This window comes from Leucoraja erinacea, chromosome 9 (assembly GCF_028641065.1).
Source record: "Leucoraja erinacea ecotype New England chromosome 9, Leri_hhj_1, whole genome shotgun sequence".
NCBI classification, from domain to species: domain Eukaryota; kingdom Metazoa; phylum Chordata; class Chondrichthyes; order Rajiformes; family Rajidae; genus Leucoraja; species Leucoraja erinaceus.
This window is the reverse complement of record NC_073385.1, coordinates 17,742,453-17,765,994: the sequence shown is the minus strand read 5'-3', so window position 1 is coordinate 17,765,994 and position 23,542 is coordinate 17,742,453. Positions and strand designations below refer to the sequence as shown.

Genomic DNA, 23,542 nt, shown 5'->3' with positions numbered 1-23,542 from the left:
CTTGGCCTCCCCAGCCGTCTGGCAAACAATTCCACAGATTCACCACCCTCAGACTAAAGAAATTCCTCCTCATCTCCTTTCTAAAGGAACCTCCTTTAATTCTGCCCTCTAGTCCTAGACTCTCCCACTAGTGGAAACATCCTCTCCACATCCACTCTATCCAAGCCTTTCACTATCCAGTAAGTTTCAATGAGGTCTCCCCTCATCCTTCTAAACTCCTGAGAGTTCAGGCCCAGTGTCAACAAATGCTCAATCCTTTCTCAAAGTGGAGCATTCCTCCCTCTCCATCTCCCCGCTCCCGTCCAGCAGAAGGTACAGAAGCTTGAAAGCGCGCACCACCAAACGCAGGAACAGCTTCTGTTATCAGGCTTCTGAACGGCCCTTCCATACGCTAGGGTAACGTCCGATTCACCTCTACCCCATTGCGGACATTGGACTTTGTCTGTGGAACTGATGCGCTACAATGCTGAGAACTATATTCTGCACTCTGTATCTTCCCCTTTGCTCTACCTGTTGTCTGAAGAAGAGTCTCAACCTTCACCTACCCTTGTTGCCTGGTCCACTGAGTTACTACAGCGCTTTGTGTCCTATTGCACTTGAGTTTGGTTTGATTGTATCTACCGTATTTCCTGGCAATGAAGACGCACCTGCGTCAATGACGCAGCCCCAATTTAAGTTGCTACATTTTGAGAAAAGGAGGGGGGTCAGGATCAAGTGTTTGGTTTAGTCCAGGGGTCGGCAACATCCTCTGTGTGCCCCGGGACTGGCTGCAGTTCCCAGATCCCTCACATCCCCAGGATTAGCTGCAGTTCCCAAGTCGCCTGCCCCAGGGCTGGCTGTAGCACCCAGGTTGCCTGCCCCGGGACTAGTAGAGAGAGCCCGGGACCGAGCAGCCAACATTCCGCCCAGTAGCTAACCGCCAACCACCACCGCCACCGGTTGCGCCTGTGCCGAAGGACACCGTGGCTGGCTGGCGGGTGGGCCGGCAGAAGGCACTGAGTTGGCGGCCACCCCGAGCTACTTCCCTCCCCGGCCACAATGCGGTGGCTCCGCGCCCTGAGCGCCGCGGCAGCGGTGAGTAAGTGAGCTGCCGGCATGATCCCCGACCCCCCTCCTTCTCAACGCTCCTGCCCTCCCCGCAACTTTACCCCTAGCGGCCCAGCCAATTTGTGCAGCCCAATCCGTGCTGACCTGGGCACACGCTGTGAAAGGACCCCCTCCCCCAGCGGCGATGTCCTTTTACAGCCGCTTCCCATCAGTTGCCAGCAATGAGGGATAGACTTGACTATCTCTCAATACAGCAACATCGTTCTTGATGTTGCTGCACTGAGCGACAGCCAAGTCTATCTTATCGGCTAACAACCTAACCTTCGGCCTCCAAGACGAAGGTGAATTTTCGTGCCGTATTTATGGGTAAAAAAAATAGCGTCTTCATTGCTGGGAAATACGGTACCGGTAGTATTATCTGATCTAACTGGACAGCGTGCAAAACGCTCCCCAGTTATCATGTTCTCTGTACCACGGTACACATGATAATAATAACCTAAACCAAAACAAATATATCTCTCGCTCACATGAATCGATTGACCCAACCAGGTGGGTTTATTGTGCGGGAAACTGCACTGAAACATTTTTAAAAATTAAATTTAGATTATTGTTTAGTTAATTTTGGTTTGTTATCGTCACATGTACTGAGGTGCAGTGAAAAGCTTTTTGTTGCGTGCTAACAAGTCAGTGGTTATAGGGAGAAGGCAGGAGAATGGGGTTAGGAGGAAGAGATAGATCAGCCATGATTGAATGGCAGAGTAGACTTGATGGGGCCGAATGGTCTAATTCTATTCCTATCACATGGATCACTCCTATCTTATGGCCTTATCCATTCTGTCGATGAGACAGTGTAGAAAAGACAATACATGATTACAATCGAGCCGTCCACAGCGCACAGATACAGGATAAAGGGAATAACGTTTAATGCAAGATAAAGTCCAGGAAAGATTGTTTGATAGTTTGAAAAATAGTTTGTATTTAAAGGTTTGGTAGTTTGAAAGATAGTATGAAAGATAGTTTGAAGATTGAGGCCTTGGTTTGCTTTGTTAAAGCCCTGTCCCACGGTATGAGCTCATTCCATGAGTTCTCCCGAGTTTGCCCTGATTCGAACTCGGAGATTTACGGTAATGGCCGCTCGTCGGTACTCGGGGCTCTCGTGGACATTTTTCAACATGTTGAAAAATCTTCACGAGTCTTCCCGTGCTCACCTGCCTTTAGCGTTACGTGCCACTAAGAGACGTCCCCGAGCTCCGACGTACCCGCTACGTTCATTCTCCGTGCTTACCACGAGTTTGATTTTTTTTTAACTCGGGAGAGCTCTTGGAATGAACTCGTACCATGGGGCAGGGCTGCTAGGGTGGCGTTTGTTGTCACTGTAGAATGGTTGTGGTGTGAGCTACCTCTCTGATGCTGTTGTTGTTGTTGACTTTAACCACAGGGCCTCTTGTTTTGGCCAATGTTGGGTTGATGTGAACTGGTGTCAATGTTTCTTTGAAATGATCGTCTTCCCTGACAGTTTCATCCTCGTCCACAATATTTGCAAAACAATTCAAACACAAAGCAGGACATTTTCCTATTGTCAAGTTCTCTTCCTAGACCATCATTTAGTGGGCAACCTTGTTCTGCATAGGGGCCAGGTCCCATGTCTGTGAGTGGATGGGGAAGAGCTGCAGTTCCCAGGTCAGCTCACGTCCCCAGGACTGGCTACAGTCCCCAGGTCAGCTCACATCCCCAGGTCAGCTCACATCCCCAGGTCAGCTCACATCCCCAGGTCAGCTCACGTCCCCAGGTCCCCAGGTCAGCTCACGTCCCCAGGTCAGCTCACGTCCCCAGGTCAGCTCACAGTCCCCAGGTCAGCTCATGTCCCCAGGTCAGCTCATGTCCCCAGGTCAGCTCATGTCCCCAGGTCAGCTCACGTCCCCAGGTCAGCTCACGTCCCCAGGTCAGCTCACGTCCCCAGGTCAGCTCACGTCCCCAGGTCAGCTCACGTCCCCAGGTCAGCTCACGTCCCCAGGTCAGCTCACGACCCCAGGTCAGCTCACATCCCCAGGTCAGCTCACGAACCCAGGACTGGCTACAGTTCCCAGGTCGCGAAAACGAATTGAAAATAAATCCGCCTGCGGGCCGGATGATTTTGGTTTACAGGCCGAGTCCGGCCCGTGCACCCTAGGTTGTCGACCCATGATTTAGGGTCACACAACACGGAAACGGGCCCTTCAGCCCACCTTGCCCATGCAGCCCAAGGTGCCCCATCCATGCTAACCCACCTGCCCATGTTTGGCCCATAGATCTCATAGTGTCATATGCGGTGAAAACAGGCCCTTCAGCCCAGCTTGCCCATGCCAACCAAGCAGCCCCCTCCTGTCACTCCTGTCCATATTTGACCCACATCGCTCTAAACCCGTCCTATCCATGTACCTGCCTCAACTATCTCCTCGTTCAGCTCGTTCCACACATCTACCACACATTGTGTAAACAAAAGTTGCCCCTCAGGTTCCTATTAAAGCTTCTTGCCTCACCTTAAACATATGCCTTCTGGTTCTTGATTACCCTGCTCTGGGTACAAGACTCTGAGCATTTACCCGATCTATTCTCATGTTGTATGCCTCTATAAGATCAGAGGTTTAGTTACATCTGGAATGAGGTAGATGGGAGGTCATGTTTAAGAAGGAACTGCAGATGCTGGAAAAATTGAAGATAGACAAAAATGCTGGGGAAACTCAGCGGGTGAGGCAAAATCTATGGAGCGAAGGAATAGGTGACGTTTCGGGTCGAGACCCTTCTTCAGACTGAAGAAGGGTCTCGACCCAAAACGTCTTTTATTCCTTCGATCCATAGATGCTGCCTCACCCGCTGAGTTTCCCCAGCATTTTTGTCTATCTTGGACGGGAGGTCAGTTCCGCACTCTATTGCTAGGACGATTCAGTTGCCTGATAACAGCTGGGAAGAAACGGAATCTGGAGATATGTTTTTTTCATATGGATATGTATATATCATTTGCATATGTTTTATGCAATTCTGTACCTCTTGACTGATGGGAGAGGGGAGAAAGGGGAGTGATTGGAGTGAGAATGGTCCTTGATTATGCTGCTGGCCTTGCCGAGGCAGCGTGAAGTGTAGATGGAGTCAATGGAAGGAAGTTTGGGTTGTGTGATGGTCTGGACAGCGTCCACAATTCTTTGCAATTTCTTGCGGACTTGGATGGATCTGTTCCCAAACTGAGCTGCGATGCATCCCGATACTAGCATAAAACAGAGGTATGTCATGAAATAGGGTCACACAGCATGGAAACAGGCCCTTTGGCCCAACTCGCCCACACCAACCAACATGTCCCAGCTAAATTAGTCCCACCTGCCTGCATTTGGCCCATATCCCTCTAAACCTGTCCTATCCATGTACCTGTTTAAATGTTTCTTAAACGTTGAGATAGTATCAATCTCATCTACCTCCTCCAACACCCACCACCCTTTGTATGGAAAATGTTACCCCATTCGGATTCCTATTAATTCTGTTCCCCGCTCACTTAAAACCTGTCTCCTCTGGTTCTCGATTGCCCTACTCTGGGTAAACCTATACAGAGTAGATTGTTGTTGAGGTTGGTGTTGTGTGGTGTGGTTCTAGAGTATGGTGGTTCACAGAAGAAGCTGTTCTTGAACCTGATGGTCACAGATGCCAGTTCGGGTGGCAGGGTGGCTCAGCGGTAGAGTTGCTGCTTTACAAAGCCAGAGACTTGGGTTGTGACAATCAGTCTGAAGAAGAGTCCCGACCACAAACATCCACATTACATCCTATCCATTTTCTGCAGAGATGCTGCCTGACCTGCTGAATTACTCCAGCACTCTGTGTCTTTTGTGTAAACCAGCATCTGCCGTTCCTTGTTTCTACATTCTGACTGTCTAACCTACAGTATCACTATAGGTTAGACAGTAGTTGCTCCAGAACCTTGCGTCTTTTTGTTAACCTATATTAGCAGTTGCCGCATGAGACGCGATTCTTCGCAGTCGTTGCCTCAGAAAGGTTGCCAACGTCGTCAAATACCCACACCATCCTGGTCACGCACTCATTTCACCGTTGCCATTGGGAAGAAGGTACAGGAGCCTGAAATCTGTCACATCCAGGTTCAGGAATAACTACTTCCCCACAGCTGTCAGGCTACTAAATATGACATCAAACTAGCTCTGAACAATAACAGTATATTATTATTATTACACTTTATCTGTTTATTTATTGTGATATGTATGGTGTATGGTCTGTAGACACACTGAACTTTTATCTCCCATTCTGTATTATGTTTACATATCCTGTTGTGCTGCAACAAGCAAGAATTTCATTGCCCTATCTGGGACACATGACAACAAAACACTCTTGATTCTTGAATAACACAGGGATTTTTCTGTCCTTTCCCTTCTAGAAAAAAGCATGGATGAAATTAAGAAGGTGCTGCTACTAATGCTGGGATGTGCTGTGCAGGTGAGTAGTGTTGCCATTACCATTAAACCTGGAGGAACCAGTGTATGAAGGAACTGCAGATGCTGGTTTAAACCAAAGTTAGACACAAAAAGCTGGAGTAACTCAACGGGACAGGCAGCATCTCTGGATAGAAGGAATGGGTGACTTTTCGGGTCAAGACCCTTCTTCAGACTAGTTAGGGATAAGGGAAATGAGAGATATAGACAATGATGTAGCGAGATAAAGGAGTCCGGTCATTGTTAGCTGTTGGGTGACAATAGACAATAGGTGCAGGAGTAGGCCATTCAGCCCTTCGAGCCAGTACCGCCATTCAATGTGATCATGGTTGATCATCCACAATCAGTACCCCATTCCTGCCTTCTCCCCATATCCCCTGACTCCGACTCCGCCCTCTTGAAAGTATTCAGAGAACCTGCCTCCACCGCCCTCTGAGGCAGAGAATTCCACAGAATCACAGCTCTCTGTGAGAAAAAGTGTTTCCTCATCTCCGTTCTAAATGGCTTACCCCTTATTCTTAAACTGTGGCCCCTGGTTCTGGACTCCCCCAACATTGGGAACATGTTTCCTGCCTTTAGCGTGTCCAAACCCTTAATAATCTTGTATGTTTCAATAAGATTCTCTCTCATCCTTCTAAACTCCAGAGTATACAAGCCCAGCTGCTCCATTCTCTCAGCCAAGTTGCACCAGCTTCTTGTTTTCACCCAACAAGAAGGGTCTCGGCCCGAATCGTCGCCAATTCCTTCTCTCCATAGATGCTGCCTCACCCGCTGAGTTACTCAAGCATTTTGTGTCTACCTTCGATTTTACCAGCATCTGCAGTTCTTTCTTAAACACAGCTAACAAGAGCCTGCTTCCTATATCATCATTACTTTGTTGCATATCTTTCATTCATTGTTCTTCATCTCTCTGCTTAATTGTCCAAAACACAGTTAAGTTCTGGTTGTTCATTACAAGGGGGGGGGGGGGGGGGGGGGGGGGGGGGAGGTAGGAGGGGAGGAGGAACCTGATTGAAACTTTACTGTATAGTTAGAAGGAATAGGTGACGTTTCGGGTCGAGACCCCTCCTTAGATGGGTCTCGACCCGAAACGTCACCTATTCCTTCGCTCCATAGATGCTGCCTCATCTGCTGAGTTTCTCCAGCATTTTTGTCTATCTTTCAATTTTTCCAGTATCTGCAGTTCTTTCTTAAATGAATAGTTAGAAGGCCTGCTTAGAGTGGATGTGGAGGGGATGTTTCCAGGGAGAGTCCAGGACCAGAGAGCACAGCTCTGAATAAAAGGACACACATTTAGAAAGCAAAATAGGAGGAATTTCTGAAGTCAGAGGGTGGTGAAGCTGTGGAATTTCTTTGCCACAGACGGCTATGGAGGACAAGTCATTGGATATTGACATATTCTTCATTAATATGGGTGTCAGGGGTTATGGAGAGAAGGCAAGGGAATGGGGTTAGGAGGGAGAGATAGATCAGCCATGATTGAATGGTGGAGTAGACTTGATGGGCCGAATGGCCTAATTCTACTCCTATCACATGAGAACTTCTCTTGAGACCACACCTTCCCTAGATAACATTGGACCTGCCAGACAACACTCTGTCTGAGGTCGTTTGTGGCTGGTCCTGATTGGTCTTGCTATTTTCTCACCTCCAGTATTTCACCTCCATCCCCCAACCCCCCCCCCCCCCCCACCTAAAAATCAGTCTGAAGAAGGGTCCCGACCCAAAACATCAGCCATCCGTTTTCTCCAGAGATGCTGCCTGACCGACTGAGTAACTCCAGCACTTTGTGTCTATCTTTGGTATCAGGCAGCATCCGCAGATCTTTGAAATAGGTCACCTTCCTTCGCCAGACACCGCCTGGACCAGGTGGGATTTGCTGTAAAGAGACGTTGAGCAAACCTGGAGACACAATGAACTGAAGCAGCGTGAAGTGTAGATGGGCTCGACAATGGGGTGTGGAGGCTGATGTGTATGTTGGACTTTAGGATGGGGAGGAAAGAACATTGAAGACACAGAGTGGAGAGCAAGGGGAGATGAACAGTCCTTAGAGCTTAGCGATACAGCGCGCAAACAGGCCCTGCAGGCCACCGAGTCCGCACCAATAGACAATAGGTGCAGGAGTAGGCCATTTGAGCCAGCACCGCCATTCAATTTGAGGATGGACATTCTTGCTATTAAGGGAGTGCAGCGTAGGTTCACAAGGTTAATTCCCGGCATGGCGGGATTGTCATATACTGAGAGAATGGAGCGGCTGGGCTTGTACACTCAGTAGTTTAGAAGGATGAGAGGATATCGCATTGAAACATGTAAGATTATTAAGGGTTTGGACACGCTAGAGGCAGGAAACATGATCCCGATGTTGGGGGAGTCCAGAACCAGGGGCCACAGTTTGAGAATAAGGGGTAAGCCATTTAGAACGGGGACGAGGAAACACTTTTTCACCCAGAGAGTTGTGAGTCTGTGGAATTCTCTGCCTCAGAGGGCGGTGGAGGCCAGTTCTCTGGATACTTTCAAGAGAGAGTAAGATAGGGCTCTTAAAAATAGCGGAGTCAGGGGATATGGGGAGAAGGCAGGAACGGGGTACTGATTGGGGATGATAAGTCATGATCACATTGAATGGCGGTGCTAGCTCAAAGGGCCAAATGGCCTACTCCTGCACCTATTGTCTATTGATCATGGCTGATCATCCGCAATCTGTACCCCATTCCTGCCTTCTCGCCATATCTCTTGACTCCGCTATCTTGAAAGCATCCAGAGAATTGGCCTCCACTGCCTTCTGAGGCAGAGAATTCCACAGATTCACAACCCTCTGTATGATAAAGTTTTTCCTCATCATCTTCTAAATGGCTTACCCCTTATTCTTAAACTGTGGCCCCTGGTTCTGGACTCCGCCAACATCGGGAACATGTTTCCTGCCTCTAGCGTGTCCAAACCCTTAATAATCTTATATGTTTCCAACTAGAGAGCGGTCCCAACCTCCCATCTACCTCATTGGAGACCTTCGAGCTATCTTTAATTGGACTTTGTGTGCAGGAAGGAACTGCAGGAGATGGTTTACACCACTGATAGACACAAAATGCTGGTGTTACTCTGTGGGACAGGCAGCATCTGTGGAGAGTAGGAATTGGTGTCACCCATTTCCTCTCTCCAGAGATGCTGCCTGTCCCGTTGAGTTACCCCAGCATTTTGTGCCTATCTTCTTTTAATTGTAGTTTACTGCATTTTAACTTGCACTAAACATTATGCCCACATCTGTACACTGTGGACGGCTTGATTGTAATCATATCGAGTCTTTTCGTGTACTGGATAGCTCGCAACAAAAAAGCTTTCCACTGTATCTCCTTGATATATGTGTAAACAATAAACTAAATAATAGTTAATGAATAATATTAATAAACTGGATGACCAGCCATGATCACATTGAATAGCGTTGCTGGCTCGAAGAGCTGAATGGCCCACTCCTGCACCTATTGTCTATGTTTCTAGGTAATCCAAACTTATTAAACATTGTGTGGGAAAGAACTGCAGATGCTGTTTTAAATCAAAGATGGACACAAAATGCTGGAGGTTCGGCGATCTATTCGCTCAATTTGCCTGAACCTACCTGATCTACCAGTTGCCAAACTCCCCCTCCCAATCCCACAACGACCTTTCGGTCCTGGGCCTCCTCCAGTGTCAGGGTGAGGCCCAGCGCAAATTGGAGGAGCAGCATCTCATATTTTGCTTGGGTAGTTTACACCCCAGCGGTGTGAACATTGACTTTCTATCTTCAAGTAGCCTTTGCTTTCCCTCTCTCTCTCCATCCCCTCCCCTCTCCCAGTTCCCCCACCAGTCTTACTGTCTCCGACTATCTTTCTATCTTTGTCCCGCCCACTCCCCTGACATCAGTCTGAAGAAGGGTCTCGAGCTGAAACGTCACCCTTTCCTTCTCTCCAGAGATGCTGCCTGCCCCGCTGAGTTACTCCAGCATCTTGTGTCTTATCTTATTAAACAATTGTGATCTGATGAATACAGTGATCTGAAACGTTGTCATTCTTTTCTTCCACCCAATCTGCAGTGCGATCGTAAGGAAGAATTCATTGAGCAGATCAAACAGATGGACATCACAACTCAGACGGCAATAGTGGCTCATATTCAGGAGGTGGGTCTTCCACTCTGTTGTTCTGGGCAAGTCCATAACCCTCTGTTGGAGGAGATGCAGGAAGGGTTATTGTCGGGGGGGGGGAAGAGAGTGACATGGCAACCAAGGAAGTAGATGGCTGTAGGTCCACAATAGGTCCAAGGAAGTAGATGGCTGTAGGTCCACGACAGGCCGAGGCTTGCCTGGAACAGGCACTGTTCACAAGAACTGGAGCGTGGACCTAAAATGGCACCAAAACATGACACGGGCTCAGTAGCCTATTGTTGTGCACTTGCTCATCAAGGATCGGGGGGTAATATGGTAAAACTCTACTGGACTGGGCGCAAGTTTAGTTTAGTTTAGTTTAGAGGTACAGTGTGGAAACAGGCCCACCGGCCCACCGAGTCCGTGCCGACCAGCGATCCCCGCACACTAACACCATCCCACACACACACACACACACACACATGTGGGACAATTTACATTTACACCAAACCAATTAACCTACAAACTTGCACGTCTTTGGAGTGTGGGAGGAAACCGGGGCACCTGGAGAAAACCCACGCAGGTCACGGGGAGAACGTGCAAACTCCGTACAGACAGCACCCGTAGTCAGGATCCAACCCGGGTGTCTGGCGCTGTGAGGCAGCAACTCTACTGCTGCGCCACCGTGCTGCCACTAGGAAAATGAAATTTCACCGTGTTAGCACTTGGCACAAAAAAACAATCAGATCATATGTTCTTATAAGAACATAAGAATAAGAACAGGATGATCAGCCATGATCACATTGAATGTCGGTGCTGGCTCGAAGGGCCGAATGGCATACTCCTGCACCTATTGTCTAACATCAGGTGAGGCAAATTCATTGCTGCATTGAAGGGATAGGTCTAGTACTGGTAGGGTATGGTGGGAGGAGGCAGGTGTGGTCCATCATGGGGCTGTTTCTGTGTTGTGGTCATGATGTCCCTTTACACATTGCCCTCGCAGATCACCCACAACCAGGAGAACGTGTTTGACCTTCAGTGGATGGAGCTGACCGAGGTAACCGCTGAAGATCTGGAGACTCTGTCACGGTCAATGGTCTTCCATCTGAAGAGACTCCTTGATGATCGGGATGAGTACTCGGAGGTGAGAACTTGGGCATCATTGGACTTTCCAACAGTCGACAAATTTGATCAACCAAGGAGAGAATGGAAGGAACTGCAGATGCAGGTTTATACCGAAGATAGACACAAAATATTAGAGAAGCTCAGCTGAATTCTCTGCCTGAGGGTGGTGGAGGCTGGTTCTCTGGATACTTTCAAGAGAGAGCTAGACAGGGCTCTTAAAGAGAGTGGTGAATCTCTGGAATTCTCTCCCGCAGAAGGTAGTTGAGGCCAGTTCATTGGCTATATTTAAGAGGGAGTTAGAAGTGGCCCTTGTGGCTAAAGGGATCAGGGGGCATGGAGAGAAGGCAGGTACAGGATACTGAGTTGGATGATCAGCCATGATCATATTAAATGGCGGTGCAGGCTCGAAGGGCCGAATGGCCTACTCCTCATGCACCTAATTTCTATGTTTCTATGTTTCTATGTTTCTATGTTAAAGATAGCTGGATAGGGCTCTTAAAAATAGGGGATGTGGGGAGAAAGCAGGAACGGGGCACTGATTGTGGATGATCAGCCATAATCATATTGAATGGCGGTGCTGGCTTGAAGGGCTGAATGGCCTCCTCCTGCACCTATTGTCTATTGAGCAGACAACATCTCCAGATTAAAGGAATAGGTGACGAGACCCTTGTTCAGTATTCTGAGGGATAGGTGATACAGGCATTTGGACGGGCAAGGGCTCATTAGGGACAGTCAGCATGGTTTTGTACGTGGGAGGTCGTGTCTCACAAATCTGATTAATTATTTTGAAGACGTGAGCAAAAAGGTCGATGAGGGCAGGGTTGTAGATGTTGTATACATAGACTTCAGTAAAGCATTCGACAAGGTCGGCTGCTCTGGAAGGCTAGAACGCATGGGATCCGAAGAGAGATAGTGGAATGGACAGCAAATTGGCTCCATGGAAGGAAGCAGAGGGTGATGGTGGATGGTGATGGTCCTTCCACACTCCAAAGACGTACAGGTTTGTAGGTTAATTGGCATCTGTATATTATAAATTGTCCCGAGTGCAGGATAGTGCTTGTGTACGGAGTGGTCAGTGCGGACTCAGTGGGACAAAGGGTCTGTATCTGCGCTGTATCTCTGTAAAGGCTAAAGATGTAATTCGTCTTGTACCTCCGACAAGTTGTGCTCAACCACTGGGCCCTTTGTAGCTTCCAAATACACTCCCAGCTTCATAACTTAGCAGATTATTTCTGCTCTGTGCCTGCTCTGAGAGAGGTCATCCATCTGTGAAGGGAGGGATGAGTTAATGATTGACAAAAACCTTTCATGCACCCCAGGGCTTTGGCATGGCTTCCGTGCTCAGAGTTCACCCTTGAAGTCTCTTCTGAATCGTGCTGAGGTCATGAAAGGCACTGTCGAAACGCAAGTCTTTCTTTGGAGTTTGCGGTTTAGATTTTTAGACCTCAGAGAGACAGTGCGGAAACAGGCCCTTCGGTCCACTGAGTCCGTGCCGACCAGCGATGAGTGGGGATAGTTAGAGTTTTACCAAAGCCAATTAACCCGCAAACCTGCACGTATTTGGATTGTGGGAGGAAATTAATATTCTGAACATTAATAACCCATAATCTGTTTATTTGCACTTTATCCGTTTATTTATTCATGTGTGTATATATTTATACAATTTTATATGGACACACTGATCTGTTCTGTATTCGTGCCTATTATGTTCTGGTGTGCTAAAGCAAAGCAAGAATTTCATTGTCCTATCAGGGACACATGACAATAAAACTCTCTTGAACTACCTTGAACTTGATCTTGAAACCGGAGCACCCGGAGAAAACCCACGCGGTCACAAGGAGAACGTACAAACACTGTACAGACAGCACCCGTAGTCAGGATCGAACCAGGGTCTCTGGCGCTGTGAGGCAGCAGCTCTACCGCTGCGCCACCACTGACTGGATAGCACGCGACAAAAAAGCTTTTCACTGTACCTCGGTACACGTGACAATAAACTGAACTGTTTGCTGTTACTGATGCTGGAATATTAAATCTGAAGGTAATAGAATGTAACGTGTACTGAGATACAGTGAAACACTTTTTTGTTGCGTGCTGTTCAGTCAGCGGGAAAGACTATATACATGATTACAATCGAGCCGTCCACGGTGTACAGATACAGGATAAAGAGAATAACGGTTAGTACAAGATAAAATCCAGATGTATCTACTAGTGGGAGAGTCTAGGACTAGAGATCACAGCCACAGACTTAAAGGACGTTCTTTTAAGAAGGAGACGAGGAGAAATTTCTTTAGTCAGAGGGCGGTGAATCTGTGGATTTCTTTGCCACAGACGGCTGTGGAGGCCAAGTCAGTGGATATTTCTAATCCAGAGATAGATAGATTCTTGATTAGTACGGGTGTCAGGGGTTATGGGGAGAAGGCGGGAGAATGGGGTTAGGAGGGAGGGATCGATCGGCCATGATTGAATGGCGGAGTGGACTTGATGGGCCGAATGGTCTAATTCTGCTCCTATTCCTTATGACCTCAGTAAAGTCCGACTAAAGATAGTCCAATGGTCTCCAATGAGGTAGATGGTTGGGACTCCTCTCTAGTCGGCCTGCGTTTGATGGGCCAAAGGGCCTGTTTCCACGTTGTATCTCCGGCCAAATATAAAAATGTAGAAACTACAGATAGACACAAAGTGCTGGAGTAACTCAGCGGGCCAGGCAGCATCTCTGGAGTAAAAGGAATAGGTGAAGTTTCGGGTCGAGACTGAAGAAGGGTCAAATGCAGTTCCTCCTTACACACCGATTAAAGGTAGTCTTGTGGGTCTTTAATGAGGGAGATGGCAGCTCCGGAGGGCTCGCTAGTTGGTGAGAGGATGGTTCAGGTTATAAACTAAAACAATAATGGGCCAATGAGACCTGGTGAAACCAAGAGACTGCACTGAAGGTCCCATCTGTTTGGACACGCTGGAGGCAGGAGACATGTTCCCGATGTTGGGGGAGTCCAGAACCAGGGGCCACAGTTTAAGAATAAGGGGTAAGCCATTTAGAACGAAGACGAGGAAACACTTTTTCTCACAGAGAGCGGTGAGTCTGTGGAATTCTCTGCCTCAGAGGGCGGTGGAGGCAGGTTCTCTGGATACTTTCAAGAGAGAGCTAGATAGGGCTCTTAAAAATAGCGGAGTCAGGGGATATGGGGAGAAGGCAGGAATGGGGTACTGTTTGGGGATGATCAGCCATGATCACATTGAATGGCGGTGCTGGCTCAAAGGGCTGAATGGCCTACTCCTGCACCTATTGTCTATTGTCTTATCAGGCAACCAGAACCAGAGAGCGGTGCTGAACAACTATCTACCTCGTTAGTGATCCTCGGACTATCCTTGATTGGACTTTGCTGGCTTTACTTTGCGCTAAACATTATTCCCTTATCATGTATCTATACACCACGAACGGATCAATTGTAATCATGTATTGTGTAGGAAAGAACTGCAGATGCTGGTTTAAATGTAAGGTAGACACAAAATGCTGCTGTAACTCATTGGGACAGGCAGGAGGGAGGGGAAGGAATGGGTGACATTTCGGGTCGAGACCCTTCTTCAGACCTGTGATCATGAATTTTCATCCAGAGAGTTGTGAATCTGTGGAAATCTCTGCCACAGAAGGCAACGAAGGCCAATTCACTGGATGTTTTCAAGAGAGAGTTAGATTTAGTTCTTAGGGCTAAAGGAATCAAGGGATATGGGGAGAAGGCAGGAACGGGGTACTGATTTTGGATGATCAGCCATGATCACATTGAATGGCGGTACTGGCTCGAAGGGAAGAATGGCCTACTCCTGCACCAATTGTCTATTGTCTATCTCGCTGTATTCCAATTTCTCTCTCTTGTTTCGGCAGATGATTGTGGACCTCACCCAGGACCGCGACTACCTGCAGATGCAGCAGCTTCTGCCGAGTCCCGTCAACTGCTCGAGTCCCGACTGCCCGACCGGTTCTCCCAACGGGAAGCTGGACAAAGGGGAGAAGCAGCACCTGGCGGTGGACCTGGCCGACACCAAGGCAAAGCTCAGAAGGATCAGACATGAGCTGTCAGTATTGTACCCATCCCCCCCGCTCCGTCTGCAGTGCAGGTCCACCACCCATCTCCCCGGCACCTCCTTCAAATCAAGGACAAAATTACAAGAGCGCTCTTGAAATCCCCTCCTCCCTCATGGAAGTTCCCCCCAAAAATGTAGCGCCTAGGCCGGGTGAGACGACCGATCTCGGCCTCATCAGGCCTTCCGCGGCCGATCGGCGGCTTGGGAACTCCGGCCCGGATCCGTTCCCATAGCCGACTTCCGAGGCCGACTTTGCATGCCGGTATCTCCCACCCCCCCCCCCCCCATCCCCACTCTCTCAACTCGGTGGCCTAGAAGGAACGTTCCTGTTCCGTTGGACTCCTCTCGGAGGCAGCGACCTCTGTTTGGTCCGGCAAAAAAAGTGGAATTCCGGACAGGATCTGGGCCAGGTGGTGCCGGAAAATCAGTGGTGGATCTGTGCTTGGACGAATGGGGAAACTGGGAAAATTTATACTCATTCGTTTCAATAACCGGAACGAAAAGCTAACAGATAGACACCAAGTGCTGGAGTAACTCAGCGGGCCAGGCAGCAACTCTGGAGTAAAAGGAATAGGTGACGTTTCGGGTCGAAACCCATCTTCAGACTTCTTCAGAGATCGTTTCCTTCTGGTTTATTACTGTCCTTTCTGGAGGGGAAAAAAAATCGCTCTCCTCACCTCGTCTTGTTTTATACGCGACTTGCAGGATTGTGGTTGTCCCTGAAGCCACCCAGTTAATGGGCAGGTTTCCTATTAAAGATGAGGGCGGTCACAGTGGGTGCTGCCTCACAGCCAGGGATGTGGATTCGATACTCCGACTCCGACTCCGCTGATCATCCAAAATCAGTACCCCGTTCCTGCCTTCTCCCCATATCCCTTGATTCCTTTAACCCCGAGAGCTATATCCAACTCTCTCTTAAACATCCAGTGAATTGGCCTCCACTGCCTTCAGTGGCAGAGAATTCCACAGATTCACAACTCTCTGGTTGAAAAGGTTTTTCCCCGTCTCAGTCCTAAATGGTCTACCCCTTATTCTTAAACTGTGACCCCCTAGTACTGAACACCCCCAACAGGGGAACATTTTTTCTGTATCCAATCCCTTAAGAATTTTACATCTTTCTATAAGAACCGTTCTCATCCTTCTAAATTCCAGTGAATACGCAGGTGCAAACTGGAAGAACGGCACTGCATATTCTGCTTAGGTAGATAAAAATGCTGGAGAAACTCAGCTGGGGTTAGGCAGCATCTATGGAGCGAAGGAATAGGTGACGTTTTGGGTCGAGACCCTTCTTCAGACTGGTGACTCACCCGCTGAGTTTCTCCAGCATTTTTATCTACCTCTTAATCATATTCTGCTTAGGTCGCTTACCATCAAGCCCATGGACTACACGGACCAAGATGATGTAGGCAGGCAGCGTCTATGAAGACGTATTTCACCTCCACCGTTGTTGCCTGACCCGCCGAGTTCCTCCAGCGACTTGTGTTTTGCTCGCGATTCCAGCCTTTGCAGTCTCACACATAAAGGGGCCTGCCCCACTATGCGAGGTGATTCAAGAGTTCTCCCGAGTTTCCCCTGATTCGAACTCGGAGAATTATGGTAACAGCCGCTCATAGGTACTCGGGGCTCTCGTGGACATTTTTCACAGTGCTGAAAAAACTTCACGAGCTTACCGCGTTTCACGAGTACCTGCCGTTAGCGTTACGAGCCGCTACGGGACACCCACCAACTCCGACGTACCCGCTACGTACATTCTACGTACTTACCACGAGTTTGATTTTTTTAAATCTCGGGAGAGCTCTTGAATTACCTCATACAGTGGGACAGGCCCTTTAGTGTGAAAGTTGACACCTTGACAATCCTGACCTTGAATCAGGGGTTAAAGGTAGGCTCACCGTACTCGCAGTGTCCGGTTACAGGTATTTCTGAAGCCCTGCTCTTATTGGTGAGGGACTCCTGAGAAACCCTTGCAAAGAATAGAGGTAATGTTGACTTTGCTGAAACGAAATCGGAAGAAACAATAAGACCGGTCATTTGGATTGCAAATGGAAGGTGCCAAGTTTCCAATCTCCCCTTCATTGCATTTTGTGTCGGGATTATTCAGCTACCTGTTCCACTGGTTATTGTAAAGCACTGATACCAACTGTGCGGCTGCACAGATTCACCAGACACAAGGAACTTCAGATGTTGGAATCGTAAACGTAGACTCAGCAAACGTTTCGCCCAACACTTGCGCTCAGTCCGTCAAGGCCCGTTGGGATCTGCCGGTCACTCACAGTTTTAACTCCCCCTACCATTCCCACACTGACCTTTTGTGAGATTAAAGATAGCGGAGTCAGGGGATATGGGGAGAAGGCAGGAACGAGGTACTGACTATGGATGATCAGCCATGATCACGTTGAATGGCGGTGCTGGCTCGAAGGGCCGAATGGCCTACTCCTGCACCCATTGTCTATTGTCTATTGTCCTGAGTCTCCTCCAGTGCAGGAACAAGCACCTCGTATTACGCTCGGGTAGCCGACAGCCCAGTGGTGTGAATCATTGAGTTCTCCAATTTTAGTTAACTAATCAACTAAAACCCCCATAAGATAGGCACAAAATGCTGGTGTAACTCAGCGGGCCAGGCAGCATCTCTGGAGAGAAGGGATGGGTGACGTTTCGGGTCGAGACCCTACTTAACTAAAACCCCCATTCTCTTTTACCTCCCACTCTCTGACCCAGTACCCCACCTGGACACCCACCCACTATCCTGCCCCTCCTTCCCCTTCCATCTAGATTCCCTTCACCGACCCATCTCCTTCCATCTACACCAGGGGTCGGCAACCTTTTCTGCCAAGGGGCCGGGACGCATGTCTGGGAGTGGATGGCGGGCCACATCTATCACGTGTTCACATGGATCCCGCCCCTTCGAGGACTGAGCTGAAATATCACACTCGCTCGTCCCCGGCCTACTGACAACCCCGATCCTGACAGTGAAGCCCAGACACACAAGGTGCGTGCCCGTGCCGGCAGCTTTGCGCAGGATGCGGTACAGCCACATCACCTTCCAGGTACCGGAGGTAGGAAAAAATGCTGGAGAAACTCACTCCATCATTTGTTTCTACCTTTGATTTTTCCAGCATCTGGATTTCTTTCTTAAATATTCCAGGTACCTGAGATGATGGAAGTCTGCGGGCTGGAGGATTTCGGGTCATGGGCCGGATTCAGCACGGGGGCCATAGGTTGCCCACCCCTTTCCTCTGAACATTTTCTCTCCTTATCTCACAGCCTTTGGTCAACATTTTTTATGACCGTTGTCCACCCATCTGCCAATCGACTCTGCTCACCTGCACCCACCTATCACTCACCTGCCGTCGTTCCGTCCCCATGTTGCTTCCAAGTGTCTCTCACCTGAAACAAACTCTCTAAACAAGGATCCCAACCAAAACACCGCCGATCAGAACCAAAGGACATTCTTTTAGGGAGGAGATGAGGAGAAATTTATTTTGTCAGAGGGTGGTGAATCTGTGGAAATCTTTGCACAGAAGGCTGTGGAGTTTCCTCCCACACTCCAAAGACGTACAGGTTTGTAGGTCAATTGACTTGGTATAAATGTAAATTGTCCCCAATGTGTGTAGGATAGTGTTAAGGGCCTGTCCCGCGTGGCGATTGTTTCGGCGACTGCCGGCATCATTGACTGACGTATCGTGACGATGTATTGACGTCATCACGTGTTCCTCAAGTGCCGCAATTTTTTTTTGTCGCCACTGGATTTTGAAATGTTCAAAATCTTTCGCCGACCCTGATACATCAGTCAATGACGCCGGCAGTCGCCGAAAAAAACCCGCTAAGTGGGACAGGCCTGTTAGTGGGCGGGAATCACTGGTCAGTGTGGGACAGGCCTGTTAGTGGGCGGGAATCGCTGGTCAGTGTGGGACAGGCCTGTTAGTGGGCGGGAATCACTGGTCAGTGTGGACTTGCTGGGCCAAAGGGCCCGTTTCTGCGCTGTATCTCTAAACTAAACTAAACTAAACTAAACTGAAGGCATTTGGTTCCTTGAGAATGTTCCTGCAAGTCTCTTCACCATATCTCTCCTTTCTCCCGACATATCTCCAGGGAGGAAAAGGCTGAGCAACTCATAGACTCCAAGAATGAAGTGGAACGACTTGATTCAGAGCTGCAGCGGTTGCGGCAAGAGGTGAGGGGACTGTTGGCCCATGCCCATGATTCAATGGGGTCACACTCCCGATTCAGAGCTGTGCTTTAGTGTAGAGATACAGACCCTTCGACCCACCCACACCACGCTGACCGTCGATCAACCAGATAGACACATGGATATGCAGTGGAGGGACATGGGTTATATTCAGGTAGATAACAGGTGGTCTTGGCATCGTGTTTGGCACAGACATTGTGGGCCAAAGGGCCTGTTCTTGTGCTGTACAGTTCTATATGTCAGGGTTGGTACTGGAGGCAGGATTAGTACTGGAGGCAGGATTAGTACTGGGGGCAGGATTAGTACTGGGGGCAGGATTAGTACTGGGAGCTGGATTAGTACTGGGGGGTAGATTTAGTACCGGGGGGCAGGATTAGTACCGGGGGCTGGGTTAGTACCGGAGGCAGATTAGTACTGGCGGCAGGATTAGTACTGGGAGCAGGATTAGTACCGGGGGCAGGATTAGTACCGGGGGCAGATTAGTACCAGGGGCAGTGTTAGTACTGGGGTAGTGCTAGTACTGGGGGCAGGAATAGTACTAGAGGCAGGGTTAGTACTGAGGGAGTGCTAGTACTGGGGGCAGGATTAGTACTGGGGGCTGGGTTAGTACTGGGGCTGGGTTAGTACTGGGGGCAGGATTAGTACTGGGGGAGTGCTAGTACTGGGGGCAGGAATAGTACTAGAGGCAGGGTTAGTACTGAGGGAGTGCTAGTACTGGGGGCAGGATTAGTACTGGGGGCAGGATTAGTACTGGGAGCTGAATTAGTACTGGGGGCAGATTTAGTACCGGGGCTGGATTAGTACTGGAGGCAGGATTAGTACTGGGGTCAGGATTAGTACTGGGAGCTGGATTAGTACTGGGGGTAGATTTAGTACCGGGGCAGGATTAGTACCGGGGGCTGGGTTAGTACCGGGGGCAGGATTAGTACTGGGGGCTGGGTTAGTACTGGGGGCTGGGTTAGTACTGGGGCTGGGTTAGTACTGGGGCGGGGTTAGTACTGGGGCGGGGTTAGTACTGGGGGCTGGGTTAGGAAGGGGGGCAGGGTTAGTACTGGGGGAGTGCTAGTACTGGGGGCAGGATTAGTACTGGGACTGGGTTAGTACTGGGGGCAGGATTAGTACCGCCTCATAGCACGGGCGTCATAGGTTATGGGGAAGAGGCAGGAGAATGGGGATGAGGGGGGGAGATAGATCAGCCATGATTGAATGGCGGAGTAGACTCAGTGGGCCGAATGGCCTAATTCTGTTCCTATGACATGAACTTGCGAACACACACAGCTTGCACATGCAAGCACCTTCCACACACGATGAATTATTATGAACACACATACTTTGTGCATGCGCGTGCGCACACACACACACACACACACACACACACACACACACACACTTGCTCACACACACACACTCTTGCTCACACACACACACTCTTGCTCACACAGACACACACACACACTCTTGCTCACACACACACACACACACACTCTCTTGCACACACACACACACTCTTGCACACACACACACACACACACACTCTCTTGCTCACACACACACACACACACACACTCTTACTCACACACACACACACACTTGCTCACACACACACACTCTTGCTCACACACACACACACACACACACACTCTTGCTCACACTCGCACACTCACACACACACACACACACACATGTACGCACTCACATAAATACACACACACACACACTTGCTCACACACACACACACACACACACACACTCTTGCTCACACACACACACACACTCTTGCTCACACACACACACACACACACACACTCTCTTGCACACACACACACACTCTTGCACACACACACACTCTTGCTCACACACACACTCTCTTGCTCACATACACACACACACACACACTCTTGCTCACACACACACACACACACTCACACAAGCACTAACACACGCACACACACACACACACTCACACACACATACACTCAGAAACACACACACACACACACACTCTTGCTCACACACACACACACACACTCTTGCTCACACACACACACACACACAACATGCACACGCACACTTTGCACACATACACTGCGCAGGCACACACTGTTTGTAAGTGATCCATTACAAGTGTAGTGAACCACTAGTATTTTATTAAGATAATAAGGAGAGGACGTTACACACAGCCATGCTCATCACATCAGCTTACGTACTAACTGCAGTAGCATGACAACAGGCTGTCAAAAGTACAGTACTCATGATGCCCAAAACACGGACTGGATTATATGGTGCAATGTGTGACATGGATAGTGGAGATTGTATAGGCATGGGTTAATATGGTTAATCAACACACACACTTTGCACACGTACTTGGCACACACACACACACACTTTGCACACGTACTTGGCACTCACACACACACACTTTGCACACGTACTTGGCACTCACACACACACACTTTGCACACGTACTTGGCACTCACACACACACACTTTGCACACGTACTTGGCACTCACACACACACACTTTACACCACGCGCACTGCACACACTTTTCACACTCAAACTGGTGCTGGGTGGGGAGGGGGGGCTAGAACAAATGGTTGAATCATGACTTTCCTTTGCTCCTGCTCAGAACATGCAGCTGAGCACGGATGCTCGCTCGGTGAGGGCGTATCAGGATGAGGTGGACTCGCTGCGGGAGAAGGCAAACCGGGTGGACAGGCTGGAGAACGAGCTGTCGAGGTGCAGGGAGAGGCTGCATGATGTGGATTTCTACAAGGCCAGAATGGAAGTAAGCATTCCTGATATCATCGGGCCTGATATCACTTACGCAACTTTTTCGGCGACTGCCGGCACCCGTCATATGACGTTGCAGGTCGGTGGAAATGTTCAACATGTTGAAAATCCAGCGGCGACCAGAAAGATGCTACGACTCTTTGGGCGACTGAGGAGACGACTCACGGCCCACTGAGTTCGCGCCGGCCAGCGATCACCTTATGCACTAGCACCATCCTACACGCACAAGGGACGATTTACAATTTTACCAACGCCAATTAATGTACAAACCTGCACGTCCTGGAATGTGGGAGGAAACCGGAGCACCCGGAATAAACCCACACGTTCACAGGGAGAACGTACAAACTCCGTGCAGACAGCGTCCGTAGTCAGGATCGAACCAGGGTCTCTGGCGCTGTGAGGCAGCGACTCTACCGCTGCGCCATTATTCCTCCCACACTCCAAAGACGTACAGGTTTGTAAGTTAATTGGCTTTGGTAAAGATTGTAAATTGTCCTCTAGTGTGTAAGATGGTGTGCGCGGATTGCTGGCCAAAGAGCCTGTTTCCGCGCTGGATCTCCAAACTAAAACCAAGGCAGTCAATGAGTGAGTATAAAAAAATACGTTTCTTCAGCATAAAAATGCAAGGCCTACTGAGGAGATCACTCGACCAAACTGGTGCATGCTTTAAAAAACCGTAGATAACATTATCTGAAGAAAGGTTTCGGCCCGAAACGTTACCCTTTTCCTTCCCTCTGTAAATGCTGCCTCGCCCGCTGAGTTTCTCCAGCATTTTTGTCTATGTAGATAACATTTATTTCCATTCCTGTCTCCTGCCTTTGTCCAGCTTTTACTTATTAATTAGATCATGAAGTTTTCTTTGATTGCAAGGTTAATGACTTTTGTTCCTGAGCTAATTGGTTCGGGGTGGATTTACCTTGTGGATATCACAGGTTCGATGGACTATGGTTCACCATTGTCCGATGTCCCTTGATGTCAGTGGGAGGGAGGTAAACATCGGGCAGCAAAATGCGAGGGTCAGATTACACGGTTTAAGGTAATCAAGAACCAGAGGATATAGGCTTGAGGTTGAGAGGGGCAAGATTTAATTGGGACCTGAGGGGCAACCTTTTCACACAGAGAGTGGTGGGTGTATGGAACGAGCTGCCAGAGATAGCTGGGGCAGCATTTAAAAGATATTAGGACAGGTACATGGGTAGGACAGGTTTAGTGGGACATGGGTCAAAAGTGGGCAAGTGGGGCTAGTGTAGATGGGGCGTCTTGGTCTGCATGGGCGGGATGGACGGAAGAGCCTGTTCCGTGCTGTGTGACTGTCTATTACACTGGTCCATATGTGTGATGTCTAAAGGGCCTGTCCCACCAGCATGCGATAGCATGTGTCTAGCGCGACCAAACGTGGTGGCTTGAGGCGTATGGCCGCGCGGGGCCAGTCCCACTTCGAACCGCGGAGGCGTACGGAGTTGTGCGGGGCTGGTCCCGACATCATACTCACCAATCAGCTGGGCAGGAGGCGGGCCGACTGAATTTGGACGTCGCACGGCGTCGGGCGGTGATGTCATCGCGCAACGCCATGTACGAAAGATGCTGCATGCGTCAAGACGCCCGTCCTCAATCCGCCTGCGAGCCGACAGGCCGTTGGCGCACAGAATCTTCGGACAGTGCGGGATTTTCGGAGCCCCGCGCGATGTCGGGACCAGCCCCGCACAACGCCATACGCCTCCGCGGTTTGAAGTGGGACCA

The 23,542-nt window shown here is 49.3% G+C and overlaps 1 protein-coding gene across 1 annotated transcript in view; it reads left to right on the top strand.

Moving 5' to 3' along the window:
* Positions 1 to 23,542, top strand: part of ccdc88c (coiled-coil domain containing 88C) — a 181,108-nt gene that overhangs the window by 96,484 nt on the left and 61,082 nt on the right. The window contains exons 5-10 of the mRNA XM_055640219.1: positions 5,459 to 5,517; positions 9,571 to 9,654; positions 10,622 to 10,762; positions 14,621 to 14,811; positions 18,913 to 18,994; positions 21,639 to 21,797. Coding sequence (XP_055496194.1) covers positions 5,459 to 5,517; positions 9,571 to 9,654; positions 10,622 to 10,762; positions 14,621 to 14,811; positions 18,913 to 18,994; positions 21,639 to 21,797 — 716 coding nt within the window. The remainder of the gene's footprint in view (positions 1 to 5,458; positions 5,518 to 9,570; positions 9,655 to 10,621; positions 10,763 to 14,620; positions 14,812 to 18,912; positions 18,995 to 21,638; positions 21,798 to 23,542) is intronic.